Below are 26,300 nucleotides of genomic sequence, written 5' to 3'. Positions count from 1 at the left end.
CATATTTGTAGCATCTTTACAACAAATGCTTCCCAGAGAAGGATTTTTTTTTTTTTTTGCGGAGAAGGTTTGCTTTGGTTTGAGTGTTTTGCTGGAAAAAAGCATCACCCAAGCGTAAAGCTTGATTTTCCCATACAAAGCAAAGGTAATCTGCAACAGTTTAAGATTTACTCAGCAAAAAGGGGGCCTCTTACTGGTTCACTTTTATATCATAAATAAACCATTGCGTTGATGTCTAATTGGGCTGAACCTCTCAACATAATTCACTAATGAGATTGAACGATTTCATTCTCAGTGACAAGATATATGTTCCCATCTCCACATTACACAGATTAAATATTGAGCCGGACTCCATTAGTTATATTGAGCGTACTGAGACCAGTAACCAACCCAGCTAGCATCGCAGGTGAGCCTCTGCGCTGTACAGTACAGGACAGTGAATTCTGGACATGTTCATTCGTGTTCCCTGGAAATAAATGTCAGCAGTGTGACACAGCCTCACCCCCGCCTCGCCATCATAAGCTAATAACTCAACAGTCCTTATATCCATCAAGCGACACGCTCCCCATCTGCTAGCAGCCAGCGGTGGCTAGCATGGCCTCAGAATTAGAATTGGTCATGCTGGTTCTTTTATTTGCAGAGACCTGACCTGTTGTGAATAACTAACTTGTGGCTTATATGAAATAATTTGCTTGTGGGCATCTTCTCACGTAAAGGTCTATATATATATATATGTGTGTGTGTGTGTGTGTGTGTGTGTGTGTGTGCATATATAAACATTTATGTTTTATATAGATGTATATATATATATATATATATATATATGTGTGTGTGTGTATATATATATATATATATATATATATATATATATATATACACACACACACACACACACACACACACACACACACACACACACACACACACACACACACATATATGTTATATATGTGTGTGTGTGTGTGTTTAAGACAGGGGAGTGGGGGCAGGGTTCATCACATTGTACCCTCACTGACTTCTTCTTTATTGGACCATGAATCACCACCAAGCTTGTCATAAAACATGATGAACTCTCGTGCAAAACGCACATTCATGTCTTTTTTCTTTCCACCACAGCTGTAGGCCCCCCCCCTCTCTCCGTCATAACTAGCGGTTCTTCCACTAGCATGGAATATTTGATGCTCAGAGGTAAAGAGCGCTTGAGTATTGTGTTTCAGGTCACCATTACCATAATTGGTTTTACCTACCAAGTAGGCTTTCCTTATGTAACCCAGGTTTAAATAGTTAATAGGATTGTTTGTCGTCAGCAAACCTTGTAGACGCTTGTGATGGAATACAGTTGTCGCTTCAAGTGTAAAATGAAAATTGTGTGGTCTGTGCAAAACATCAGATGGTGTGTTTTAATTTGCAGGGCCTCAATCTGTGAGTAAGAAGATGTTTGTAACGGTATAGCGTCTCAGCTTATGTTTCCATGTCTAAATTACACTCCCTTGGAAAGCTTAACAAGAAGTCCTGTGGTTAGAGTTACACACACATCTCTGACAGATGTCGGCGTCTTGAAGGGCCTCATGTGTCACGTGGTAGATGTGAGTTTCTAGGAATGGACACCTTAAATGTTTCCTGTCTTTGGGCAGAACTTGTGCAGAACTTGAAATAAAAAAACGAGCTCTTCTTGCAGTGTGAAATAGTTGTTCTATACAATAGTTTGTTCAGGCGTGTAGCTTATTCATGCCAAATGGTTGGCCGTGCATCTGCGTTGTTATGGTGATGTAATATGTTTTTGCTGTGATGTCTCGGCAGATGATGGCTTAGAAAAAGGCTTCAGTGTCAGTATAATATTTGCTTTAAATGTTCCAGGTTCGATGATCTTAGCGTGTTTAACATGGTGTAGGTGGCTTAAGTGTCAGAATGGCTGAAAAATTATGAAACTATACATGTCTATGAGGTGGGTGAGATTATAATGCAACACTCTGGAGGTGTGTTATTTTCAGCGTGCTTGAATTAAACATGTTGACGGAAAGCTACCTCTCACCGTGTAAAACATGTGCCACCTATAAATATGCAATGCATGTCAATCTATGCTGCATGTCAAGTTTTGTTGTGTGACTTGACCTATTTAGCAACAAGGCCTCGCTCAGAGATTTTTCTGCATTATTTCTTTTTTGACATATCAGAAATGCAACAACATAGGGAGTCTGGGTAGCATGGAATCTATTCCGTTGCCTACCAAGACGGGGATCACCGGTTCCAATCCGCATGTTACCTCCCTACAGACACAATTGGCCGTGTCTGCGAGTGGGAAGCCAGATGTGGGTATGTGTCCTGGTCACTGCACTAGCGCCTCCTTTGGTCAGCTGGGTTGACTGTTCGACTGGCGGGGAATAGCGTGATCCTCCCACGCGCTACGTCCCCCTGGTGAAACTCCTCACTGTCAGGTGAAAAAGTAGCAGCTGGTGACTCCACATGTATCGGAGGAGGCATGTGGTAGTCTGCAGCCCTCCCCGGATCAGCAGAGGGGGTGGAGCAGTGACCGGGACTGCTCGGAAGAGTGGGGTAATTGGCCGGATACAATTGGGGAGAAAAAAAAGGGGGGGAAATCCCCCACCTCCCCAAAAAAAAGAAGCACTATAACAACATATGCCTCTGATATCTGGTATATGTTTGGCTTATTCACTCTTAGATGAATTAGTTATGAGTTCCCTCCTCTTCCTCTGCGGGTCAATATGGTTAGTTTTCGTTGGTATGAGAAGAAGCCAATGAGGATCCAAATGCCTTTCTTTTCAGTGTATGTTAGTAGGTTTTTTTAGTTGTTTTCTGTTTTCTATTTGAATGGCTGCTGCGGTCATGGAGGACATGGCAACCAGGAAACCTGCCTCGTATTTGCTGACGGCAACATTTTGAGAAATACCTACTGCAAGTCGTGTCGGCCCATATACAGGCGTAGGATCTTAAGGTGATTGAGTGGCTAGAGCAGGAGCTGAGGTGGAGGAATATCAGTATTGTGTGTCAGAGATGGGAATGATTTGACACATGTGGTGGAAGCTAATATAGCTTGATAGTTTGTAATCTCCAGTCCAAGCCGGGTAATATACAACCACATCAGGGGAGGAAAGGGAGCCGGGCATGTCAGATGTAGAGAGTGTATCTGCAGACCGTAAACATGGTTGCAGAGCCAGCTAAATAGCAGCAGGATACTGGGGGTTACCTATAGTGGTCATGGACTCGGCCATTAGTTCAGGGAGGATACACTGATCAATGAATCCTTGGGCTGGTAGGTAGCTCCAGATTAGAATGAAAATGAAGAGGGGGAGGAGAGAAAAGAGAAGGGAGCTGCCAGAGAGTGATGATGGTATATGGCAGAAGACAGTGTGGATCGGAGTGATATCGACCTGTGAAATACATCCACATATAAATCCCTTATGAAATGGCCTACCTTCTGGTCTGTGTGGCCCGGTAATAACAGCCAAGGCTACTGTTGAGGTGGCAGATGTTCGAATTAGTAATTAAACTTTGAAGATGAAAATTCTCACCACCTGCTGCTGTTCCTGTGGCCTTACATGATGGCTCTGGTGAAAGGTTTACCCACAGCGTGACAATGACTTCACAGAAGTAGCCGTAATACTTAAAAATGCTAATTGAAAGGCAATAATTTGAGATCATTGGTGATTTTATCATATGAAGGTGGCAAAAGTTTACTTTATCTTATTTTCACCATGAAAGAAAGCGCAGTCACCTCACAACAAGAAGGTCCCGGGTTCGAAACCCTGGGGTTGTCCAACCTTGGGGGTCATCCCGGGGTGTCCACTGTGTGGAGTTTGAATGTTCTCCCCGTGTCGGCGTGGGTTTCCTCCATGTGCTCCGGTTTCCTCCCACAGTCCACAGACATGTAGGTCAGGTGAATCGGCCATACTAAATTGTCCATAGGTGTGTGTGTGTCGGCCCTGTGGTGGACTGGCGGCCTTTCCAGGGTGGCTCCGCACCTGCCACCCAAGGACTGCTGGGATAGGCTCCAGCATCCCGTGAACCCAATTGGGATTAGCGGCTCGGATAACTGATGGATGGATGGATGTGAAGGCAGTTTTATGATCATTTGACCTGTGTGCTCAGATGATCATGTGTCTGCCATATGATCATATGTATGTTTGCTTACTTTTAATCTTTGACCATGTATGACCTATACCATGTTTAACTTTAGTCTATATTGCTTAGATAGATGATTAAAGTTCATATGTAACAGAACAAAGGTAGTGTTATAAAGTGTCTTCTCCATGTGAACAAATAAAAGCCTATTGTTAACTGTTGGTTGATAGCTGAGGAATGTGGGAAATCACTGAGTGTAGCAAGTCTGTACACAGTAATTGGAGAAATGGCCTTGGTGGGCTGTGAGCTGGAAGACACGAGATAAAGAGAAGAGGTAGGGAGGAGAGGTACAAACAACTGCCCTATAAAAAGGGCTGTGCTTTACTGATCGGCACGCACTAGTAAGGTTGATTTCATGTGTGCGATGCTTGCAAGCATTATTGAAGCGTGACAACACAGTAAGAGAGTTTGTCTCGCTCCTCACTGATTGCCAGAGTTGAATTTAGATAATTGCCACGACAATCATTTTCACTGTAACCCTTTACCTTTGCAGTTGTTCATGGTTGACAATGCAGCTGATGACTGGAGGATAGCCATGACATATGAGCGCATCTTCTTCATCTGCCTGGAGATCCTAGTGTGCGCCATCCACCCCATCCCAGGGAACTATACCTTCACCTGGACAGCACGCCTGGCTTTCTCCTACACACCATCTAAGACAGATGCGGATGTGGACATCATCCTGTCCATCCCCATGTTCCTGCGGCTGTACCTCATTGCTCGAGTCATGCTGTTGCACAGCAAGCTCTTCACAGATGCCTCATCCCGCAGCATTGGTGCACTTAACAAGATCAATTTCAACACACGATTTGTAATGAAGACCCTCATGACCATCTGCCCAGGCACCGTACTACTGGTCTTCACAATCTCGCTGTGGATCATCGCTGCTTGGACCGTGAGAGCATGCGAGAGGTGCCTGTTCTTCCCCTCTCACACTATGTTGTGTTGCTCTTTATGAAACACAGATTAGGCAAAAATTTAGATGGAAAAACAGGTTTAGACTCATAGGGCCCTATTTTCACAACAGGGGGGAATATATTATCAGCACGTATGGGTGGGGATGTTGTTGAATGAACCAATCAAATTTCCTCTTTTCCTTCACTTTAAAATGAGCGTGCGCTGCACTACAGTGCTCTGCCAGTTTAGTGATATGTGAGAAAGTGCACAATGTAATTTTCTACACACAGAAAAAATTTCCCCCAAGAAGAAACTGATCTCTTTGTGTGGGACATGTAGAATTGCCTAGAAAATTTGAACCAGGTTTTATTCAAATACATTTTTAGTCCAAAACAACAGGTTACAGTCTGCAAATATGAGTTGTAATGGCAGAACTAAATAACAAACAAACAAAAAAACTTTATTTTGATTTGATAGTTTATAGGCCAGTGATGCCACCAAATAACAGTCTGCAAGTGGTTGGAAATAGCACACTCCTAAATGTGCTATTTCCTAAAAAAATTTAAAAAAGCATGATAGCAATCTAATGGAATAAAGCCTACATTATTTCGTTCTTCAGAGACTGTCAAAGCTCAAAGCCATCCATTTTCTCTCTCTCAAAATAGAGGTGTGTACAGCACTTTTTGAATTTAGAAAAAATAAAGAAGGAACCCTCTAAACAACATTTTGTTCAGAAATGCAAGCCATTTATTATAAAATATTGATTGTCAATTAGATTGCCAGCAGGAAGGCAGCATGACAAACTTGACATACCACTCTAATGTTTGGCAACGAATTATTCGCGGCCAGATGTGCATTAAAGGATTTCATTACACGGCTTTGTTGAATACTCGACTCTGATTGGTCAGTTATGACATTCTGCAGTCTATTATTTCTGAATAACAGACCACTGCTATGAATAACAGACCGCTGCTATGGACGCAGTTCTAACAGACTAACGAATCTAATGGACTATTTTTATTTTAGTGAAAGTAATAAAATAATTTTAAATCAATGAAATAATTTTCAATCATCAATCATTTTTAATCATCTTTTTTTTCTAGAATTATTGATTTTTTGAGTAAGTAGCTGTGAAATAAGTGGGATAATTTACGGTGAGCCAGTCATTATTGCAAAATAAACCCCCACAGTTTGCGGAGGGGGTCTTGAATCATCCCGAAGGCCAGTTTAACGCGCAATGCTGAGGCAAAGAATGCAAACCTAGAGGTCAATTATTCTGCATATACCATGGTCACTTACCAAAGAATTAAAATAAAAGTATTCACTTATCTCATATTGAATGCTTTGGACTCGAAATTAAGAGGTTATGAAGCAAAAGTTAGCCGCTAAGCTACCGCTTTGAATGTTCACTGGGCTTTCTACTGAATCAGTGTGTTGCTATGGTTACGTAGCAAATTTGTGGCGAGCACATGCATTTAGAACAGTGATTGGCTGGAGGGTGTTCGTTATACGGTTTTCACGCAAGCCCTCCGGCCAATCAGAAATTAATATTCTCCATAACCATGGTAATACATTGCTAAATGTAGTACAGTATGTTTGTAACTTCCACAACTCTGAGACGTGCAAACATACTGTGTATATATACTGTATGAATGAATAAATGAAATATATATATATATATATATATATATATATATATATATATATATATACTGAGGTAAGTCCCATGTCTTTTGCATCATGCAACATTCCCATGTCTCCTCTCATTGAACATGCCAGAATAAACCAGCCCTCCTTCTGCCTTCTTTTAATTAACACTGGTGGGTAGGTGTAATTTTGCTAGCTAAACTTTCATTAAGCCTTTTAGGAGGTAGAAATGTGTGCCTATATGGAGATATGTACATCTATTTGGGTATGCCTCCATCAAGAGAAGTGACTAAAATTGTAAAAAAAAATTGAGTGTGCCCTGTATAATACACCGGTGACCTGGTCCGCATGGGCAAGTGGTGGAAGGTGTGAATCTCAGCCATTCTTGACGCTGAAATTGCACTGCATCATCAGATTAACAATAGTTGTTTCTATCCGAATATACCGTAAATGTTAAGGGAAATTTTGAATAGTTGAGAAAGGATAATGCATATAACTAAGTTTAACTCCAAATATAGCTTCACCGTCCGCCATATTTGTTTATGCTTGAGCAGTCATGTGACATGCCATGCTCTATGTCACGTCTTCATCGAAACTTCAACTTCTTTACCTCAAGCATGCATGCAAAAAAACTTGCAATATTTAAGCATTTTTTTTAAATTCAGGTGTTTTCATTCGTGTTTACTTATGTTCAACTTCAAGTTTTGCACAAAAACAATACAAATATGCCTAGAGACACATTTCCTACTGCAACTCCCCTCCAACTTCAGCGTACAGCGAGACACCAAGAAACCAACAAGCATAATACACAGAGAAAACATAACAGTGACTCAGGAAAAGACCTCTTTGCAAGACTAAATCCATGTTTTTCACTATGTGCCTGTACAAAAATAGTATCAATAATGTTGAGTGTAGAGAGTACTTAGATTTATTCAGATATACCATTGCTACAGAACTATACCGTGTAGTGATCACATCAGATCAGTAGTCTAAACATCATGAGCTATATTTTTGTGTACTTTGCACGGGCACAAGTGCAAGCGCAGGTGCACATGGGCTTGCCAATATGTTTTTGGTAATTTGGGAACTCAAGATGCAGCAGGTTAGGTTAGGTAGGTTAGGGCAGCAGGTTAGGGTGATCAAGATAGAGATGGAAATGTGCTGAAAAGTGAAGAGTGTGTTGAGAAGGTGGATGGAGTACTTTGAAAGGCTGATGAATGAAGAAAATGAGAGAGAGAGAAGGTTGGATGATGGGATAGTGAATCAGGAAGTGCATTGGATTATCAAGGAGGAAGTGAGGGTATCTATGAAGAGGATGAAGAGTGGAAAGGCAGCTGGTCCAGATGGCATACCTGTGGAGCCATGCAGATGTTTAGGAGAGTTGGCAGTGGATTCTTTAACTAGATTGTTTTACACAGTCTTGGAAAGTGAGAGGATGCCTGAGGAGTGGAGAAGAAGCATAGTGGTACCGATTTTCAAGAATAAGGGTGATGTACAGAACTGTAGTAACTACGGAGGTATAAAGTTGATCAGCCACAGCATGAAGATATGGGAAAGCGTGATAGAAGCTAGGTTAAGAGGAGAGGTGATGATTAGCAGTATGGTTTCATGCCACGAAAGAGCACCACAGATGCGATGTTTGCTTTGAGAATGTTGATGGAGAAGTTTAGAGAAGGCCAGAAGGAGTTACATTGTGTCTTTGTGGATTTAGAGAAAGCATATGACAGGGTGCCGAGAAAGGAGGTGTGGTATTGTATGAGGAAGTCGGTAGTGGCAGAGAATGTATATGTAAGAATGGTGCAGGATATGTATGAGAGCAGTCAGTGGTGAGGTGTGCAGTTGGAATGACAGATGTGTTCAAGGTGGAGGTGGGATTACATCAAGGATTGGCTCTGAGCCCTTTCTTGTTTGCAATGGTGATGGACAGGTTGACAGACGATATCAGGCAGGAGTCTCCATGGACTATGATGTTTGCAGATGACATTGTGATCTGTAGCGAGAATAGGGGGCAGGTTGAGGAGAGCCTGGAGAGGTGGAGGTATGCACTGAAGAGAAGAGGAATGAAAGTCAGTAGGAGCAAGATGCAACGAGAGGGAGGACAATGGAATGGTGAAGATGCAAGGAGTAGAGGTGACGAAGGCATATGAGTTTAAATACTTGGGGTCAACTGTTCAAAGTAACGGGACGTGCAGAAGAGAGGTGACGAAGGGAGTGCAGGCAGGGTGGAGTGGGTGGAGAAGAGTGTCAGGAGTGATTTGCGACAGAAGGTTTACAAGATGGTAGTGAGACCAGCTATGTTATATGGTTTGGGGTTGGGGTGGGCTTCTATTTGGTCAATTAAATCATCTCCTCTCGTATTCTTTATATGTGCCATGGCACAGCGTATTGTCATTTTCCTGATGAATGTAGAAGGATTTCTATTAAGATTGCTCTGCCTTACGCCTCCATTTATTTGAATGTATGACATCCGTCGATGTTAAATTCTTTAACTATCCTGCCGCTGTCTTTCAATTATAAACTCCATCCCTTAAATTATATAACTATATAACTATAAATTATAGTATAATTATATAACTTGTGACAAAACAAAATATACATTTGAAGCAGCCCAAAAGAAGATCATTGTGATCCTTGTTTACATAACTTGCAAATTGACTTCAAAATGTTCATGCACAAGCCTGCAGAGATTGACAGCGGACACAATAGTTAAGTCCATAGAGCCTGACTGAGAGGATTTTCACGTCCAGATCCCATGATGACTCAGTAGAAAAATATCCTGTCCCGCTCATGGTATTGATAGTAGAATTGACTCCCGTCCCACAGGAATTCTGCGGGATAACTGACCTGATATCAGGCTCCAGTGTAGACAGTTTTCTACATACATCTGTCTGGACCAGACAGACATTAATTCTGTCAAGTTAGATTACATTCTGTGCGTTCAGCAGCTACATGTCAGTGCTTTTTTTTTCTAATCTAACTTATTCAGAACATTGCATTCCTTTTGTCGTTGCTATTGGTTTGATTTATTACAGTGGGATGAAATATATATATAGGCTTACAGCCATTAAAGCACATTTGGAGATGTTCCCACGTGCGCACACTTCAAGCGCTGCTTGATAAAAAGGTCAATGCACGTGCGTCTACGCTTGGATGTGACCTGAACCAGAGGAAGCTTAGGCCCAACTGAAAGCCAAAGTGGACACCAAATTTGTACAATGCTGGCAGGTGTGTATTAACACACCCCAGCTGTGCCACCACACCAATGCTGGCGCAGGTGGGTTCCTTTCAAGACGTGAAATTACCAAACAACCACAAGCAGGAAAAACAGTCCCTTTGCAAGGAAGGAAGTTGCCAGTCTGTGTTTGTGTCCCTGCCGGCTATGCACCAACATGGAAACAGAGCTCTGTGTGTTGATGAGTCTTGTAACTTGTGAGTTAACCATATCGCTACAGAGGTTGGGAATGGGCGGTTGAATTCTCAGTGTGTTTGGCAAGCTAATTTTTTTTTTTTAATTGCAGGTACCATGACAGCCAGGACATAACCAGCAACTTTCTAGGAGCCATGTGGTTGATCTCAATCACTTTTCTTACCATTGGATATGGGGACATGGTGCCCAACACATACTGTGGGAAAGGGGTCTGCCTCCTGACTGGTATTATGGTAAGAAGTGCTGCTGCCAGTTTAGAAAATGTGGTGTCTGAGTGTTAAATCTAATATTAATTCATTCTCTAACAGAAAGGAAAGCTTACCTATATCTATTTGTCCTTTATACTTTTATAATAATTATGTGGGGTTTTTTTTACTTGGCCTGTAAATGTGCTTTGTGGAATTTCAGATGACTACATTTGTGGATTGCAAAAAATAGACTGGATTTTTTTTCCCAAAAGAAAATCTGTAATTCAGTAAAAAAATAAGAATGGGGGTGGGGGTGCGTCCAGGTAGCGTAGCGGTCTATTCCATTGCCTACCAACACGGGGATCGCCGGTTCGAATCCCCGTGTTGCCTCCGGCTTGGTCGGGCTTCCCTACAGACACAATTGGCCGTGTCTGCGAGTGGGAAGCTGGATGTGGGTGTGTGTCCTGGTCGCTGCACTAGCGCCTCTTCTGGTCGGTCGGGGCGCCTGTTCGGGGGGCGGAGAGGGAACTCGGGGGAATAGCGTGATCCTCCCACGCGCTACATGCCCCTGGCAAAACTCCTCACTGTCAGGTTAAAAGAAGCGGCTGGCAACTCCCCATGTATCGGAGGAGGCATTGGGTAGTCTGCAGCCCTCCCCGGGTTGGTGGAGGAGGTGGAGCAGTGACAAGGACCGCTCAGAAGAGTGGGGTACTTGGCCAAGTACAATTGGGGAGAAAAAGGGGGGGGGGGTCCAATTTTCTTTTTTCCAACAGAGATAAAACAGGTTCCCACCAAAGTTTCCATTATCTTACAGGGTGCTGGCTGCACCGCCTTGGTGGTGGCTGTAGTTGCAAAGAAACTGGAATTAACCAAAGCTGAAAAACATGTCCACAATTTTATGATGGACACCCAGCTAACAAAAAGAGTAAGTAATGAGCTTAATTTTACATTATGTTGCAGTGAAGACAAGGAAGACATTCAGCTCTACCGTTTGAATTCCCAACATGATGTTCCCTCGTCTCGTTCTGTAGGTGAAAAACACAGCTGCGAATGTTCTCAGGGAGACGTGGCTCATCTACAAGAACACCAAACTGGTGAGGAAGATGGACCATGCTAGAGTCAGGAAGCACCAGAGGAAGTTCCTGCAAGCCATTCACCAGTAGGTTCCATCCTCTCAACCCTGACCATGGCAGTGATGTTGCTCTGTTAACTTTTGTCCAGGAGCATGTTCATTTGCCACACAGAGGTGGCGTACAAACCTGAAATCTGAATTGTTTGACACCTGTAGCAAATATGTGTGTAACTGAAGGATTTCATAGGTGTGTCCAGGTCTCACCAGACTTGAACTTTAACATGTTTGCAAACACGAGATGAGAAGTCGAGCTAGCCTTTCTTTGGTCTCTTTGGTAGTTTTGCAAAAGGAATGTTAGTTTGTAAATGTAAAGTACACGTGCAAATATCATTATGGATACTTGAGTAAAGTTTCTAAAGATTTTGTTTTTTGTTTTTTGCTAGAAAAAGGTATCATTCTCATCAAACATAATGGGGATCTCACATTTCATCCAATTTTTCGTCTGTGGAAAATGTCCTCTCGTCTAATTGAGTTTTGAATAGCTGACTGTTTGACCAGTCGGGGACCATGACAGGTGTCCCGGGGATGCTTTATACTTTCAAACAGTTTAAAACAAAGCATTCAGGAAAGACTCTCTTTCCTCACGTGTTAAAGCTTATAGAATTGATAGGAGTAAATGGTATATAACATTTTCCTCTAACTTTCTTTCTTTCTTTTTTCCTTCCTTCCTTCTTTCCTTCCTTCCTTCCTTCCTTCCTTCCTTCCTTCCTTTCTTTCTTCCTTCCTTCCCTCCTTTCTTTCTTTCCATCTTTCTTCCTTCCTTCCTTCCTTCCCTTCTTTCTTTCTGTCCTTCTTTCTTTCTTTTGTTCTTTCTTTCTTTTTTCCCTTCTTTCTTTCTTTCTTTCTTTCTTTCTTTCTTTCTTTCTTTCTTTCTTTCTTTCTTTCTTTCTTTCTTTCTTTCTTTCTTCCTTCCCTCCTTTCTTTCTTTCCTTCTTTCTATCTTCCCTCCTTTCAATCTTTCTTCCTTCTTTCCATCTTTCTTTCTTTCTGTATCCCAGTCTCTCTATATCTTTCGTCCCTTGCTGTCAGCTTGACTTGTATGTCCTTGTGCACGTTAGCTGTAAGTCAGACGTCAGGTTGACCTCAGGGCTGACACATCTGGCATTCTCCACTTCCACTGGCTGGTCAGACACTTTCCTCTCAGCTAGTCTCTTAGCGGATCCCCAGGGACTTCTCAAGTGCCATCTCACTTCAAAACAGTATTGATTTTAGTTTCATCTCCCACTTGTTTTTCCCCAACCCACAGTACATAGGTACAAACACCTCTATAATGATCCTTCTTTCACTTGCCGTATAGGAGCAACTTTGCATTGCTGATGTAAAACAAGTACACAGAGGGAAAAGAAATCTCTGGTGCTTATGAACGGGTTATTACACTTCTTATCTTGGTTATGCTTTAGTAGAACTGTCCCCTGTTTGTTTGACTGGTTTTGTTTTTGTTTTTTTGTAGTTTTATGTATGTTAATTAGATCTATGTGGTCTCTTGTGTGCAACTTTGATTTCCTCATATTTTTTGAACATGCATTGGTTGTTTTTAAAGACATTAAGAGGTTTAATTAGAAGGTAGATAATATTGTCTGCTGCTGCAACCCCATCCAAAATTTTTCCTTTTGAAAATCCTTTTGTCATGGTTGCTTTGTCAAGCCCTTACGGTTGTGTTCAGGCCTATTTGCTGTGGTGATTATCAACATTTCATGTCCACCTCCTGTTCTCTAGGACAGCCTAATAATGGAAACCCCTTGGAGTTAAATCTAAATCTACGAAGAACTGGAGGGGGGAAAAGTTATTTTAAGCTCTGTCAAAAAGGACAAATACTCAGCATGGTGTTAGACGCACACTCTTTTTTTATACAGATTCTGTTTTGTGCTTTGGGAGGTTGTTGTGTTTGCAGGGCCTATATTTGAGAGTTTTAAGCAATGCCGGTAGGGCTACAGATAGGCGGTTGTTGAAGTAGATGCAGATTTTGATACATAAACTCTCTAGCAGATGCTCAAAGAAGGTTGAATCAGTTCATCTGGATAAAACCTTTATTGACAGGTACGTTTCATCCCTCAACTAAGTGACATCTCCACATGAACTGATTCAGCCCCCTTTGATTCTCTTACCTGGATTATTGAGCATGCATCAAGATGTCTCTAGCAGCGGGTCCCAGAGGGGTCCGTCAGAGGGTTTTGGCCTGTCGAGAGACAACTGTTGAATGTCTCCTCTTGTCTCTTTCATCTGGCTGAAGATGGATCAACTTTTATTTGTAATTCCAACAGAGACAACGTTATAAACCTGCTCAGAAATCTTTTTTGGCGGAAGATTGGTTGTGAGGAGTAAAGAGTGAAACATTTCTCGAAAACATGGCCCATGTTTGAGTCCCTCTCTGTGGAATGGCACTTGTCATTGACAGCCATCTGGTCTCTGGCTTTAACAGAAAGGTCGCAGTGGATTGCTGTATTTCTGCTAACTTGGACTAAGGTGACAGTGTAAGGACCACGGATGTGTAGACTTGCTAGCCCTTGGCTAACGGGCCGGACCCTTTAGCTGACTGGTTAGCGCAGTCGCCTGTGGTGCGGGGAACCCAGGTTGGATTCCAGGCTGCTCCATGAATTCTTGCTACATTGGTGGCAGCAGCGGGCAGCACATGCGCTCAGAGGTGTGAGGGAGCTGGTATGCTGAGGCGCGGGGACGCGCTTCCCGAAGGAGGTGGGTAGTGGAACAGTGTAATGACCATGGATGTGCAGACCCGCTAGTGTAGCGAGAATTCAGGGGGCAGCCAGGAATCGCACCTGGGTTCCCTGCACCACTGGCGACTGCGCTAACCAGTCAACTAAAATGTCTGACCCGTTAGCCAAGGGCTAGCGAGTCTACACATCCATGGTCGTTACACTGTTAGACTACCCCCGTTCCTTCGGGAAGCACGTCCCCGCGCCTCAGCAAACCAGCTCCCTCACCCCTCTTGAGCGCATGTGCATCCCGCTGCTGCCATCAATGTAGCGAAAATTCATAGCACAGCCTGGAATCAAACCTGGGTTCCCCGCACCACAGGAGACTGCACTGACCAGTCAATTAAAGGGTCTGACCTGTTAGCCAAGGGCTAGCAAGTATACCCATGCGTGGTCCTTACACTTTTACACTAGTGTAGACTGCAAGGACTTGAATTGAAAGTAAACATGGAAAAGCTATAGCTCCTGGAATTAAACGGGAAATTAAAACACTGAAAAGACACACTGGTCATGAGAGAAGCAAAGTCCTTGTTACTTCTTTTCAGAAATGAAGTAACAGCAGAAACATGAGGGTTACAGCAGCCAGACTCAAACATACAGATTTTGCCATCGTAATATGTCTATATGATGTTGTAATAATTCATTTGTCTACTTCATGTTTCCTTTTTTTCCTGTTTGTATCAACACAATGCAATAGAGCTCGAAAGTAAGTCTTCGCCTCACACGTAGACACCAATCTGTTGTGTGCATGCTAACGAGAGCTTGTCTTTGAACCCAATAATGTGACTAAAACTTACACTCCCTCATTTGATAAGTGAAATTCATACAACACAAAGGTTTGAGTTTGAAATGATGGACTCATTTCACATGGCACTATCGCATCTCGAGAATATTCTATGGCATCTAGTTAGCGCAGTAACCCTTTTCTAAGTAGATAGAAAGGCAATTTTGCATTTTCACATTTTACTATCCTTTCTGTAGCATTTTGTGTTGAAAACAAACAACACATTTGAAACCACTGGCACGAACACTGTTTTCACCGTATTACTGAGAAGAAATAATATTACCCATTGCAAACACTCCTATCGATGGTCCTAATATGAATTTCAATTATCGGTGATGGAGGGTGTTTTTCTTTCCATTGTTGCATGAATGTGATGAAAATTTGATCTTTAATCAGAAAGCCACTGATTAAACTCCAATCAACTGTGCTTTCACCTACCGAAGGATGACGGCTAGAGCTCAACAAGGGAGAGACCTGCAGTAGCACAAGTATATATCTATAATATATCCCTGAGGTCATGTTATACCACCTACCAGTCATGCCCATTCAGATCAGGGCTCAGGGTCATCTTTCGGCTTGTGGAACCATTGTTACGCCTGATACTACATTTGCAGCCACATTTCCTACATTTCTCTCTTGGATGACTTAGTAGCAAAGACGCTTGTCAGTTGGTCACCAGCAAAATCCATAGGAAGAAGAACTGACTACATTCTTTGCAATGAGTTGAAATAATCCATTGTTTAAGTAGAGGGTGGATTTTTACCAGATTTTAGATATGATGTACCTAAGATGACGCAGTTATGCAACCAGATGTTTTAGGACGTGATAGCTATTTTAGCAAGAACAAGACATCAGCCTCAGTGCAGTGTGAAAATCCCCCTGGGCCTACCGTCCACGTGTCTCCACAAGGAGAAAAGAGGGGGAGTGGCGGGGGGGAGGGGGCACAGGCACATGTGGCTGTTAGCATAGGGTTTGGTGGATGTTTGAAAACAGGAATGTGGCCTGGAGGGGAACGTTGGGTGAGGCCCGTGGAAGCCCTCGATGTTTGTGTGAAGAGATTTCACGACTGACAGTTGTCAGTCGCACCCGCTTTCACAGCACAAACCTCAGCAGCCAGGGACTGTAAAGGCGGAGCAGAGACAAGCTGTCAGTTGTTCTAAAGAATATCTATAATTAGTCTCTCCACAATCAGGGGAAACAAAGGTCATGAGAAAGAGAGCGCCTTACTAAAAAATAAATGGTCCGGTAATAGTGATATAACTGTTTCGAGAGGGCATTGAACAGTTTAACGCAGCTGTTTTGCCTTGATGAATCACAAGAGCCCATTTAGAGCTCCCATCGAAAAGAGGTACCCAGGAGCAGTGAATCACCAAATAAAAGAAACGTTTAGAATAAAAGAAGAGGGTGAAGATGCTTTCCATTCTGACTCCAACCTACCCTCCTTATCTACCCCATCTGACAGCTATTGGTCATCCAACTGTGAAATGCAGAATTCTACCAGGCCCCGCATCAACTGCAAAGTCATTTAACATTGATTATCTAGTGTCTGTCATTTTAAATAGACGCTGCCCATATTTTTCTTTTTATTTCAATAAATATTTTCAAGTACGAAGGTAATACTCTGCAATACAGCTCTCCAGTTTGGATCAAAAATTATTCGGTTCTCTTCAGGAGTCAATATGTCGTCCTTTGCCTTTAGTTTCCTTTAGGATGCCTTTGGCGCCCTCTGTTGGTCTAACCTGACGCTTTTTCTTTATATCTGCCTGTCATAAGGACACCTCAAGTGTCCTGGGTTGCTCGAGATTTGGTGCGTTTGGGTTAATTAGATCAGTATCTACAGGGGACATGTATTTCCCTCTCTGTCTGAGCTGCTGTCTACCTCCTACCTGCACTCATGTCATATAGTGGTTGCCTTTCATTCAAAGGACAATATTCTTTAAGTTGGTTATGGAGGCTTGTTTTTTATCAAATACTTAGAAAACTAAGGCATGTTCTTACCCCCACCCTCCTGCCGTGTATTGTCTCCAATGTAATTTAAGCATGTGTGGGTGAGTACAGAAAAAAAAGGACCCTGATATATTGAAACCTCTAGTGTGGTCTGGACACTCTGCGGTTCTTTCCAGTCCCCGAGAGAGAGTGGGTGAAAACATTAGCCTTAAAAGCCTAATTAGAGAGGAGGTGTGAAAACATTAATCCTGATATATGGATTAAGTAAGGTGCTTTTTTTTCTTCCTTTGGTGTGCCGACTAGGCAAAGGATGTGTGGGTGATTGAACTCGGGTCTTTATGACCAAGTTTCTCGAACCCACAAAGCATTGTACATGTGGAATATAGCGCCAGTTAAGATTTCACTTTACCACCATTGTGTTAATTTCTAAAAATGAGTCAAAGATATGCATGGAGACTAAATGTTGTGAAGCTGGGAAGACTGAAAAAAAAATTGTCAATTCTGATTTTGTAAAATTGTAATACTTGTTGGGTTTCTCTGTCTGAACCAGAAAGGGGGTGGTCTCTACGCTGCTGGTGTTTTAACAGAAAAGGGTCCAGGCAGTTTATTATCTTGGTATAACTTTGGTGGGTGCATGTCAGTGTTTCAGTGACTTAATAATTGATACAGAAAAAAAATCTGAACAGAGGAAAATTTCAACCACTGATGAATCTATTAGGCTGTGCGTTCTTTTTTGTCAACATTTTATATCCCCATCATTTGTACTCGCAACGTGACAGATTATTTGGGTCTCGCAGGTTATATGATATGACTCTGTGCGGTTCCCCCTTGTTCTTCTACAAGTGCTGTTCCAGTAGGGTGTACAGCTGGTCTCACTGTTCTCAATGGCAGCCCTCCCCTTTGGTGATCTCTTCTCCACTTGCATGCAGCTCAACCAAACAGACTGACCCTTGCAATCCCTGCATTTTTACACACATCCTGTGCATGCCCTAGGAGTGCTCTCCATGTGTATGCCCTGTGTGTGCACAAATTTACTGATAAATTCTGATAGCATTATTTATTGGGTTCTGAATGGTCTTGTGTTCAGATTGAGAAGTGTTAAAATGGAGCAACGCAAGCTGAATGACCAAGCAAACTCACTAGTGGACCTTGCTAAGGTAAGATAGAATAACAGTTTTACTGTTGGTATGGAGATTTGCATTATACATCAGGATTGACTTCCATCCTGCAAGCCTTTTGTGTGACTGAGTTAAGTGCATGCCAATTCACTCGCCAGATTGGTTGTGTTTTCTAATTTAATCAAAGTCTACAGGTGTCAAATAAACAGACAGGCCTTTTATTTAGTGTTCAACATTATCAAGTTGTGTGATATTAGTTGTTATCTGCACAGGCACGAATTGTAGATCAGTGGGGTTTGTCATGTCAACCTCCATTTTCATCTTGCAGTGTGCATGGCATTTTCCAATTTTCCCTCAAAATTTCAGAGGGAGAGTGAGAGGAAGACCTTTTCAAAGCACAAAAAAAAAACGAATGCTGTGTTCCTAATGTTTCGTTTGAGACCTCTGTCCAGATGCCCTAAACAGAAGTTGACAAACCTTAGGGAAAGGCTGGGAAGGGTGCCAGCCTGACACAGCAGAAACAGTAACCTAGGGAAGGGAGACAAACTGCGATCTGATGATTCAGCCAGGAGTAGAGCAAGAGAGGGAGAGGGGGAGAAAGGCAGGGTGCTTCGACATTCAAACGTCCACCACGCTCACATTGGTTTCAGGTCAACATACAATGGAGGGTATTCGTTAATACTGCCAAATCACCTTATGCTTTAAAACAGTAACTCAAGTGGGGATGTGGTAATATGGCTCATAGCATCTGCGCGGCCCTTTAATTATTGTCATAAGGGTCTCTTACCATCATAGGGTCGCATAGCATTAATCATCTCTGTGTGCTCGCAGTGGATAGACCGAGGGTTGGATCTAGATGGTAACCCTAGATCTGCGAAACTACTACTACTACTACTACTACTACCACCACTTTCGGCTGCTCCCGTTAGGGGTCACCACAGCGGATCATCCGTTTCCATTTCTTCCTGTCCTCTGCATCTTCCTCTGTCACACCAGCCACCTGCATGTCCTTCGTCACCACATCCATAAACCTCCTTTTTGGCCTTCCTCTTTTCTTCTTGATTCAGCATCCTTCTCCCAATATACCCAGCATCTCTCCTCCGCACATGTCCAAACCAACTCAGTCTTGTCTCTCTTGCTTTGTCTCCAAACCGTCCAACCTGAGCTGTCCCTCTAATATACTCGTACCTAATCCTGTCCTTCTTCGTCACTCCCAATGAAAATCTTAGCATCTTCACCTCTGCCACCTCCAGCCCCGCCTCCTGTCTTTTTGTCAGTGCCACTGTCTCCAAACCATTTAACATAGCGGGTCTCACTACCCTCTGGTACCCTTCTGTTACAAATCGCTCCTGACACTCTTCTCCATCCACTCCACCCTGCCTGCACTCTCCTCTTCACCTCTCTTCCACACTCCCCATTACTTTGAACGGTTGACTCCAAGTATTCTAACTCATCCACCTTCATCACCTCTTCTCCTTGCATCCTCACCATTCCACTGTCCTCCCTCTTGTTCACACATATGTATTCCATCTTGCTTCTATAGACTTTCATTCCTCTTCTCTCCAGTGCATACCTCCACCTTTCCAGGCTCTCCTCAACCTGCCCCCTACTCTCACTACAGATCACAATGTCATCCACGAACATCATAGTCCATGGAGACTCCTGCCTGATCTCATCCATCATTATGTCCATAACCATTGCAAACAAGAGGCTCAGAGCTGATCCTTGTTGTAATCCCACCTCCACCTTGAACCCAGCCACCATTCCTACCACACACCTCACCACCGTCACACTTCCCTCATACATATCCTGCACCACTCCAACATACTTCTCTGCCACTCCCGACTTCCTCATACAATACCACACCTCCTCTCTCGACACCCTGTCATATGCTTTCTCTAAATCCACAAACACACAATGCAACTCCTGCTGGCCTTCTCTATACTTCTCCATCAACATCCTCAAAGCAAACATCACATCTGTGGTGCTCTTTTGTGGCATGAAACCATACTGCTGCTCGCTAATCGTCACCGCTCCTCTTAACCTAGCTTCTATTACTCTTTCTCATATCTTCATGCTGTGGCTGATCAACTTTATACCTCTGTAGTTACTACAGTTCTGCACATCACCCTTATTCTTGAAAATCAGTACCAGCATGCTTCTTCTCCACTCCTCAGGCATCCTCTCACTTTCCAAGATTGTGTTAAACAATCTAGTTAAAAACCCCACTGCCATCTCTCCTAAATATCTCCACGCCTCCACAGGTATGCCGTCTGGACCAGCTTCCTTTCTACTCTTTATCCTCTTCATAGCTTCCCTTACTTCCTCCTTGCTAATCCACTCCACTTACTGATTCATTATGCTCACATCATCCAACCCTCTCTCTATCTCATTTTCTTCATCCATCAGCCCCTTAAAGTACTCCTTCCATCTTCTCAATACACTCTTCCTCACTTGTCACATTTCCATCTCTATCATTCATCCCCCTAACCTGCTGCATATCATTCCCAGCTTGGCCCGTCTGTCTAGCCAATCAATACAAGTCCTTTTCTCTTTCCTTAGTGTCCAACCTCTCATTCAACTCACCATACGCCTTTTCCTTTGCCTTCACCACCTATCTCTTAGCTTTACGCTGCATCTCCTTGTACTCCTGTCTAGTTTCTTCATCTCTCTGACTATCCCACTTCTTCTTTGCCAACCTTTTCCTCTGTATACTTTTCTGTACTTCCTCATTCCACCACCAAGTCTCCTTGTCTTCCTTTCTCTGTCCGGATGACACACCAAGTACCTTCCTAGCTGTCTCCCTCACTATTTCTGCAGTGGTTGCCCAGCCATCCAGCAACTCTTCACTGCCACCCAGTGCCTGTCTTAACTCCTCCCTGAACTCCACACAACAGTCCTTCTTCAACTTCCACTATTTGTCCTTGACTCTGCCTTCACTCTCTTCCTCTTCTTGATCGCCAAAGTCATCCTACAGACAACCATCCAATGCTGCCTAGCTACGTTCTCCCGTCACCACCTTGCAGTCTCCAATCCCTCTCAGATCACGCCTCATGCATAACATACCGTCCACGTGTGTGCACTTTCCTCCACTTATATGTCACCCTGTGTTCCTCCCTCTTCTTGAAATATGTATTCACTACATCCATTTCCATCCTTTTCGCAAAATCCACCACCATCTGTTCTTCCACATTCCTCTCCTTGACACCATACCTACCCATCACTTCCTCATCACCTCTGTTCCTTTCACCAACATGTCCATTGAAGTCCACTCCAATCACCACTCTCTCCTCCTTGGGTACCCTCTCCACCGCTTCATCCAACTCACTCCAGAATTCTTCTTTCTCTTCACCGTCCAGGGGGCGCCAGGGGTACATAAGCTCATGTGAAGGCGTCAGGGTAGCGGTCTATTCCATTGCCTACCAACATAAGGATTGCCGGTTCGAATCCCCGTGTTACCTCCGTCTTGGTCGGGAACGTCCCTACAAACACAATTGGCCGTGTCTGCGGGTGGGAAGCCAGATGTGGATATGTGTCCTGGTCGCTGTATTAGCGCCTCCTCTGGTCAGTCGGGGTGCCTGTTCGTGGGAGAGGGGGAACTGGAGGGGAATAGCGTGGTCATCCCACGCGTTACATACCCCTGGTGAAACTCCTCACTGTCAGGTGAAAATAAGTGGCTGGTGACTCCACATGTATCGGAGGAGGCATGTGGTAGTCTGCAGCCCTCCCCGGATCGGCAGAGGGGGTGGAGCAGCGATCGGGACAGCTCATAAGATTGGGGTAATTAACCACACACAATTGGGGAGAAAAAAAAGGGGGGAGGGAAACCAAAACAAAAAAAAATTATCATATTTCATCAACATCTTTGATAATTTCATTGCAAACGCCAAGATACTGTGTGAACTATTTCAAACTAATAAAGAAATTAGTGTTTAACAAAATGTAGTGAAACATTGTCTCTCCTAGTTAAATCTGACATTGTTATCATTGCTGATATACTATGGTGGTGCAACACAAGGAGGATTTTTTTTTCACTAAATACAGCATAAATAATACAAAATTGCATATTGATTTTTAGCTTTTGTTAGACTTACTTCATAGATCAATAAGGTCCTTAGTGGATTACTGTGATTAACATAAGTAAGTGATCCTATTGTCCCTACCTCATAGAGAAGACAAGCTAAGTGGTTGATGGTATTGACCCCTGGCTGCTAATGATTGATCTTACCACCCTCCTATTACCCTGCAGCCCCACTCCCATCGGCCATCATAACTTGAGTTTTGTATGTTTTTGAGAACTTTTTTGACATCTGGAACTGTTGAATGAAAGAGCAGACTGACGGCGACTGTGAAGTTTTGATAAATGACAGAATCTCAGTGTATTTAGAGAGAAAGAATGAACGTGAAGCTATGCAAGCTTGTGCTTTATCTGCCTCCCTCGAGTCAAATTAATCTGCACAATAGTCATGTGCAATAGTCAGGCCTGCACGAGGACTATGGCTTTTAAAAAAAGAAAGCTTTCATATAAGGTCTATTTTCTCAGTTCCATCTTCAGCTCATGCAATACTGACCTATTGAGCCCAGACTTCCCTAATGTACACAGACCACAACTGTACCTGAAGTTACCCTGACCTCCATAAGTGCTGAATTTATACTGCTTACAGACTCCGGTTTTCTAAGCATGGTTAAAAGGGAGTAGCCATGGGCATCCGGGTAGCACAACAATCTATTCTATTGCCTACCAACGTGGCGGAACTCCTCACTGTCAGGTGAAAAGAAGCAGCTGGCGACTCCCCATGTATCGGAGGAGACATGTGGTAGTTTGCAGCAGTGGAGCAGTGACCAAGACGGCTCAGAAGAGTGGGGTGATTGGCCAGGAACAATTGGGGAGAAAAAATCAGCCAAAACAAAAAAAAAAAGGGGGGGTAGCCAATGTTATATTGCAGCCGCCGTAACAGGGAGCATAGAGTTATGAACAGTGTTATGTACTGGAGTGAAAAATAGATCATTAACTTTGATGTAAAAGTTGATTTTGTAAATCAGTGGCTTTGAGAAATTGCTAGTCATGCTCATACTGGACACAACCTTTGTTGGTTTCGTTTAATGTCATGTCATTTAATAGGTTATAGTAAAATCATGCAAAGATAAACTGGTGGTATTGGCTGTTCTATTAATATGTACTGGATTTCTGTTTTCTTACAGCGGGTTTGCAGTGTGAAGAGATTGGGATCTGAACACGAATCACTGAAGGGCATTGTCAGACTTACATTACTGCACATTTCTATTAAACTCAAGCTCACAATGCCCTGATGACTAAAAGCATTTTCATCTATCTTTGACTTATCTAATGAAGTACCAAGGAATTTAGACAGCATTTTATTTTACCTTTACTCCTATATTTTAAAACGTGATAACATGGCCTCAAATCCTCATTCACGATGAAGCCGTTTTTTTGAGATTGTAATGTCACGTCTCCTGTTCCCTGTTTTAGACTCAGAACATCATGTATGACATGATATCAGACCTGAATGAGAGAGGTGAGGACATGGAGAAGAGGATTGCGCTCTTGGAGACCAAGCTGGAAACTTTGCTGGGAAACTTACAGGCTCTGCCAGGGCTCATCAGCCAAGTCATCAGCCAGCAGCACAGGGACTTCCTGGAGGTGCAGTTCCAACCGTATGACAAACACAGCCCTGAGCGCTCACAGTCAGTGTCCCGGCGGAGGTCCTCCTCCACGGCACCACCCACCTCCTCCGAGAGCAGCTAGAGTCCAAGGGGAATGCCTCCACTGAAGACTTTTGCCATCATATGGCCAAGTTGCATTTATCGTAAAGCCTTATGGTTTCAATAAGTATTATCCAAATTCTGATGACAGAATCCAAGGTACCGGGGACATTGCATTTTAATGGATAACTTCATGCTGTTATTTGTTTTTTATTACCTCAAAAGATGTTGTTATCCTTGCTCTGGTGACATGACCATGAATAATGGCGCTTCCCCTCAGTCAAAACTAAAAGGCCTAATGATGGGGCTGTGATAAAAACTCTACTCCATCTCTATGCAGTGGTAGCCAGTTTTAGATGGCGAGGTTACCAAGTGTGAAACTATTGCACTAAAATAGTGCTTCTCACAGACTTTGTGCTTCTGCTGGCTTGATTCAATTACTGTGTTCCTCAAAGCAAACTGAGAAACCGTGCAACCTGTTAGTCAGGGAGCATAACAGTTATACTTTCATTGAGGAAAAGTGCTGTATTTGATGGACTGAAGTGAACTGACAACAGAACACTGAAGAAAATTGCTCCTACACACTGTCACTCAGAGATAACTTATAAAGCTTGAAATGAGGGAAAAAAAAGCATATATGTTTTAGGTTAGAAACAGCATCAACTATAGCGGTTTTCTTTTGCAGAGTGCCCCTGTAGAATGACTATTTTTGGGGCGATATTGCAAACAATTTAATCCTCTAGTCAAAATGAATGCATCAGAATCTGTACTTGCACTTACTTTTAAATCAATGCACTTCAACGCTGATTGACGTATGATATAAAGATGAGTTGCTCATTAAAAGACAAATATTTGAGATGTTTGGGCATGGGTTTATTATGTCAATTCTCAAGTTGTGGTTAATGTGGATAAATCAAGTCAAAGCCCACTTATTTTTTTCCTCCTCCCCGCCCCCCCCAAAAAAACATGAACTTACCTCTACTGGTTTAGAGAATTCTATTCAGTAAACACAAACATTTTCGTACCCCTCATCCAACTGTGTCTTACCTCCTGTCCGTCCTTTTTGCCTGTGCCATTTATGCTTACTGTCACCACAGCCTGGCAACAATAGTACACACTGAACAATAACACACTGAAACCATATCTACCTTTTAAAAGAAAATGCCTATTTTTATATTTTAATGAGGACAAGCACACCTCTTACAACTAAGCGAACAACGATGGGCGATATCAGAAGACAGGAAAAGCATATTTAGCATACGGCACAAGATTTCTTGGACGCGGGTTAAGATACATGATACAGTGGTCATTACATTCCCACCTGAATTAAAGTACAGTCTAACAATCAAACTACTCTTCAGTTTAGATGATGTTCTTTTTTTTGACAGTAACTATATTGGACAATATTGCTGGTTGAGTTGGAATGTAAAGACAAATGGTTTAGAAATATACCACTTGTGCGTGTGGCCTTTATTGGGTTGTGTAGTGAAAAAAACAAAGCAGCAAAAAAAAAAAAAACAAACAAACAATATTGATCATAATTGATAAAATATCTTCCTGGGCCGACCACATTGTATCTCCTAAGAATGTACATTGTGAAAAGCCTTGTATGTGGTTGATATCCTGGCTACACGTAAATATTTACCTCATATTTGCCTAAGTGCAAAGGAGAGTTGCCCACTTGTCTGGTGGTCACTCATCCAATTAGCAGCACCAACTTTGTTCAGCCAACCAACCAATCCTCTAACCAATGAAAAAAATCAGAGGCTCAGTGTTAACAAAAATGATGAATGTTAAGTCCAGAAATTTCAGCAGCATAGAAACCAACTGAGAGATTATACTGTATGCGAATAAGATATTAAACAATAAAACTATACTATTTACCACGCTCTGGACTTTTTTATTTGTGGGTGAATCCTGTTATGTCTGTGTTTATGTATATGCTCATTTTTATTACCCTGTTTCTGTGGGGGGGTGTGCAAAAGATGTACTTTGTTCATCATTAGATAGACAGACAGACAGACAGGGATTGCATAATTTAAAATACACTAATAACGTTTTTGTTATTCATTTGATGATATTAACCAGCAGATGGCGACAGAGTGGAGAAGTGGGCGGAAGCGCTGGTTCCCGGAAAAGTGTTTCCCGGTCAATTCACCCGGTTGAAATTTAACGTTTTTACTTTAATGATTATCGCAATAATACTCAACACAGAAACACATAATTAGCCGGTGCTGTGTGGTTATTTTATGGCCATCGGTTGAAAAAGTGTCAACTTCCTTTCTGAGAAATCATGTTTTTCAGTCTGTTCAGTAGTACTATGTCAATAACTTCAGTGCCCATGAGCCTTAACGGCCGTTACCACGGAGGAAAGCAAGACAAAACGTAGGCTCACATTTACCTGATCAGACCACTCCTCCGCTGATTAAAATAAGAGGAAAGCGGTGGAGTCCGATGGCAGCAGTTAGACACAAAACAATACATAATAGTTCTTGTCGTGGAATCGATCAAAATTACCGCTGATTATTTGACCCGAAGAGTTCAGCTAGTGTAAACTACTAATAAGACACGTTAGCGCCTAGCTA

General features: G+C 42.7%; 1 protein-coding gene across 1 annotated transcript in view; it reads left to right on the top strand.

Annotated features, from left to right (window-relative positions):
• The window catches only part of kcnn2 (potassium calcium-activated channel subfamily N member 2), a 32,793-nt gene extending 9,035 nt beyond the window's left edge, over positions 1 to 23,758 (top strand). The window contains exons 3-9 of the mRNA XM_056290342.1: positions 4,634 to 5,052; positions 10,203 to 10,344; positions 11,114 to 11,224; positions 11,331 to 11,458; positions 14,840 to 14,848; positions 17,961 to 18,030; positions 23,483 to 23,758. Coding sequence (XP_056146317.1) covers positions 4,634 to 5,052; positions 10,203 to 10,344; positions 11,114 to 11,224; positions 11,331 to 11,458; positions 14,840 to 14,848; positions 17,961 to 18,030; positions 23,483 to 23,758 — 1,155 coding nt within the window. The remainder of the gene's footprint in view (positions 1 to 4,633; positions 5,053 to 10,202; positions 10,345 to 11,113; positions 11,225 to 11,330; positions 11,459 to 14,839; positions 14,849 to 17,960; positions 18,031 to 23,482) is intronic.
• Positions 23,759 to 26,300: the final 2,542 nt, after the last annotated feature.

This window comes from Lampris incognitus, chromosome 12 (assembly GCF_029633865.1).
Source record: "Lampris incognitus isolate fLamInc1 chromosome 12, fLamInc1.hap2, whole genome shotgun sequence".
NCBI lineage: Eukaryota > Metazoa > Chordata > Actinopteri > Lampriformes > Lampridae > Lampris > Lampris incognitus.
The sequence above is the reverse complement of the archived record's forward strand: the minus strand, read 5'-3'. Positions and strand labels throughout refer to the sequence as shown.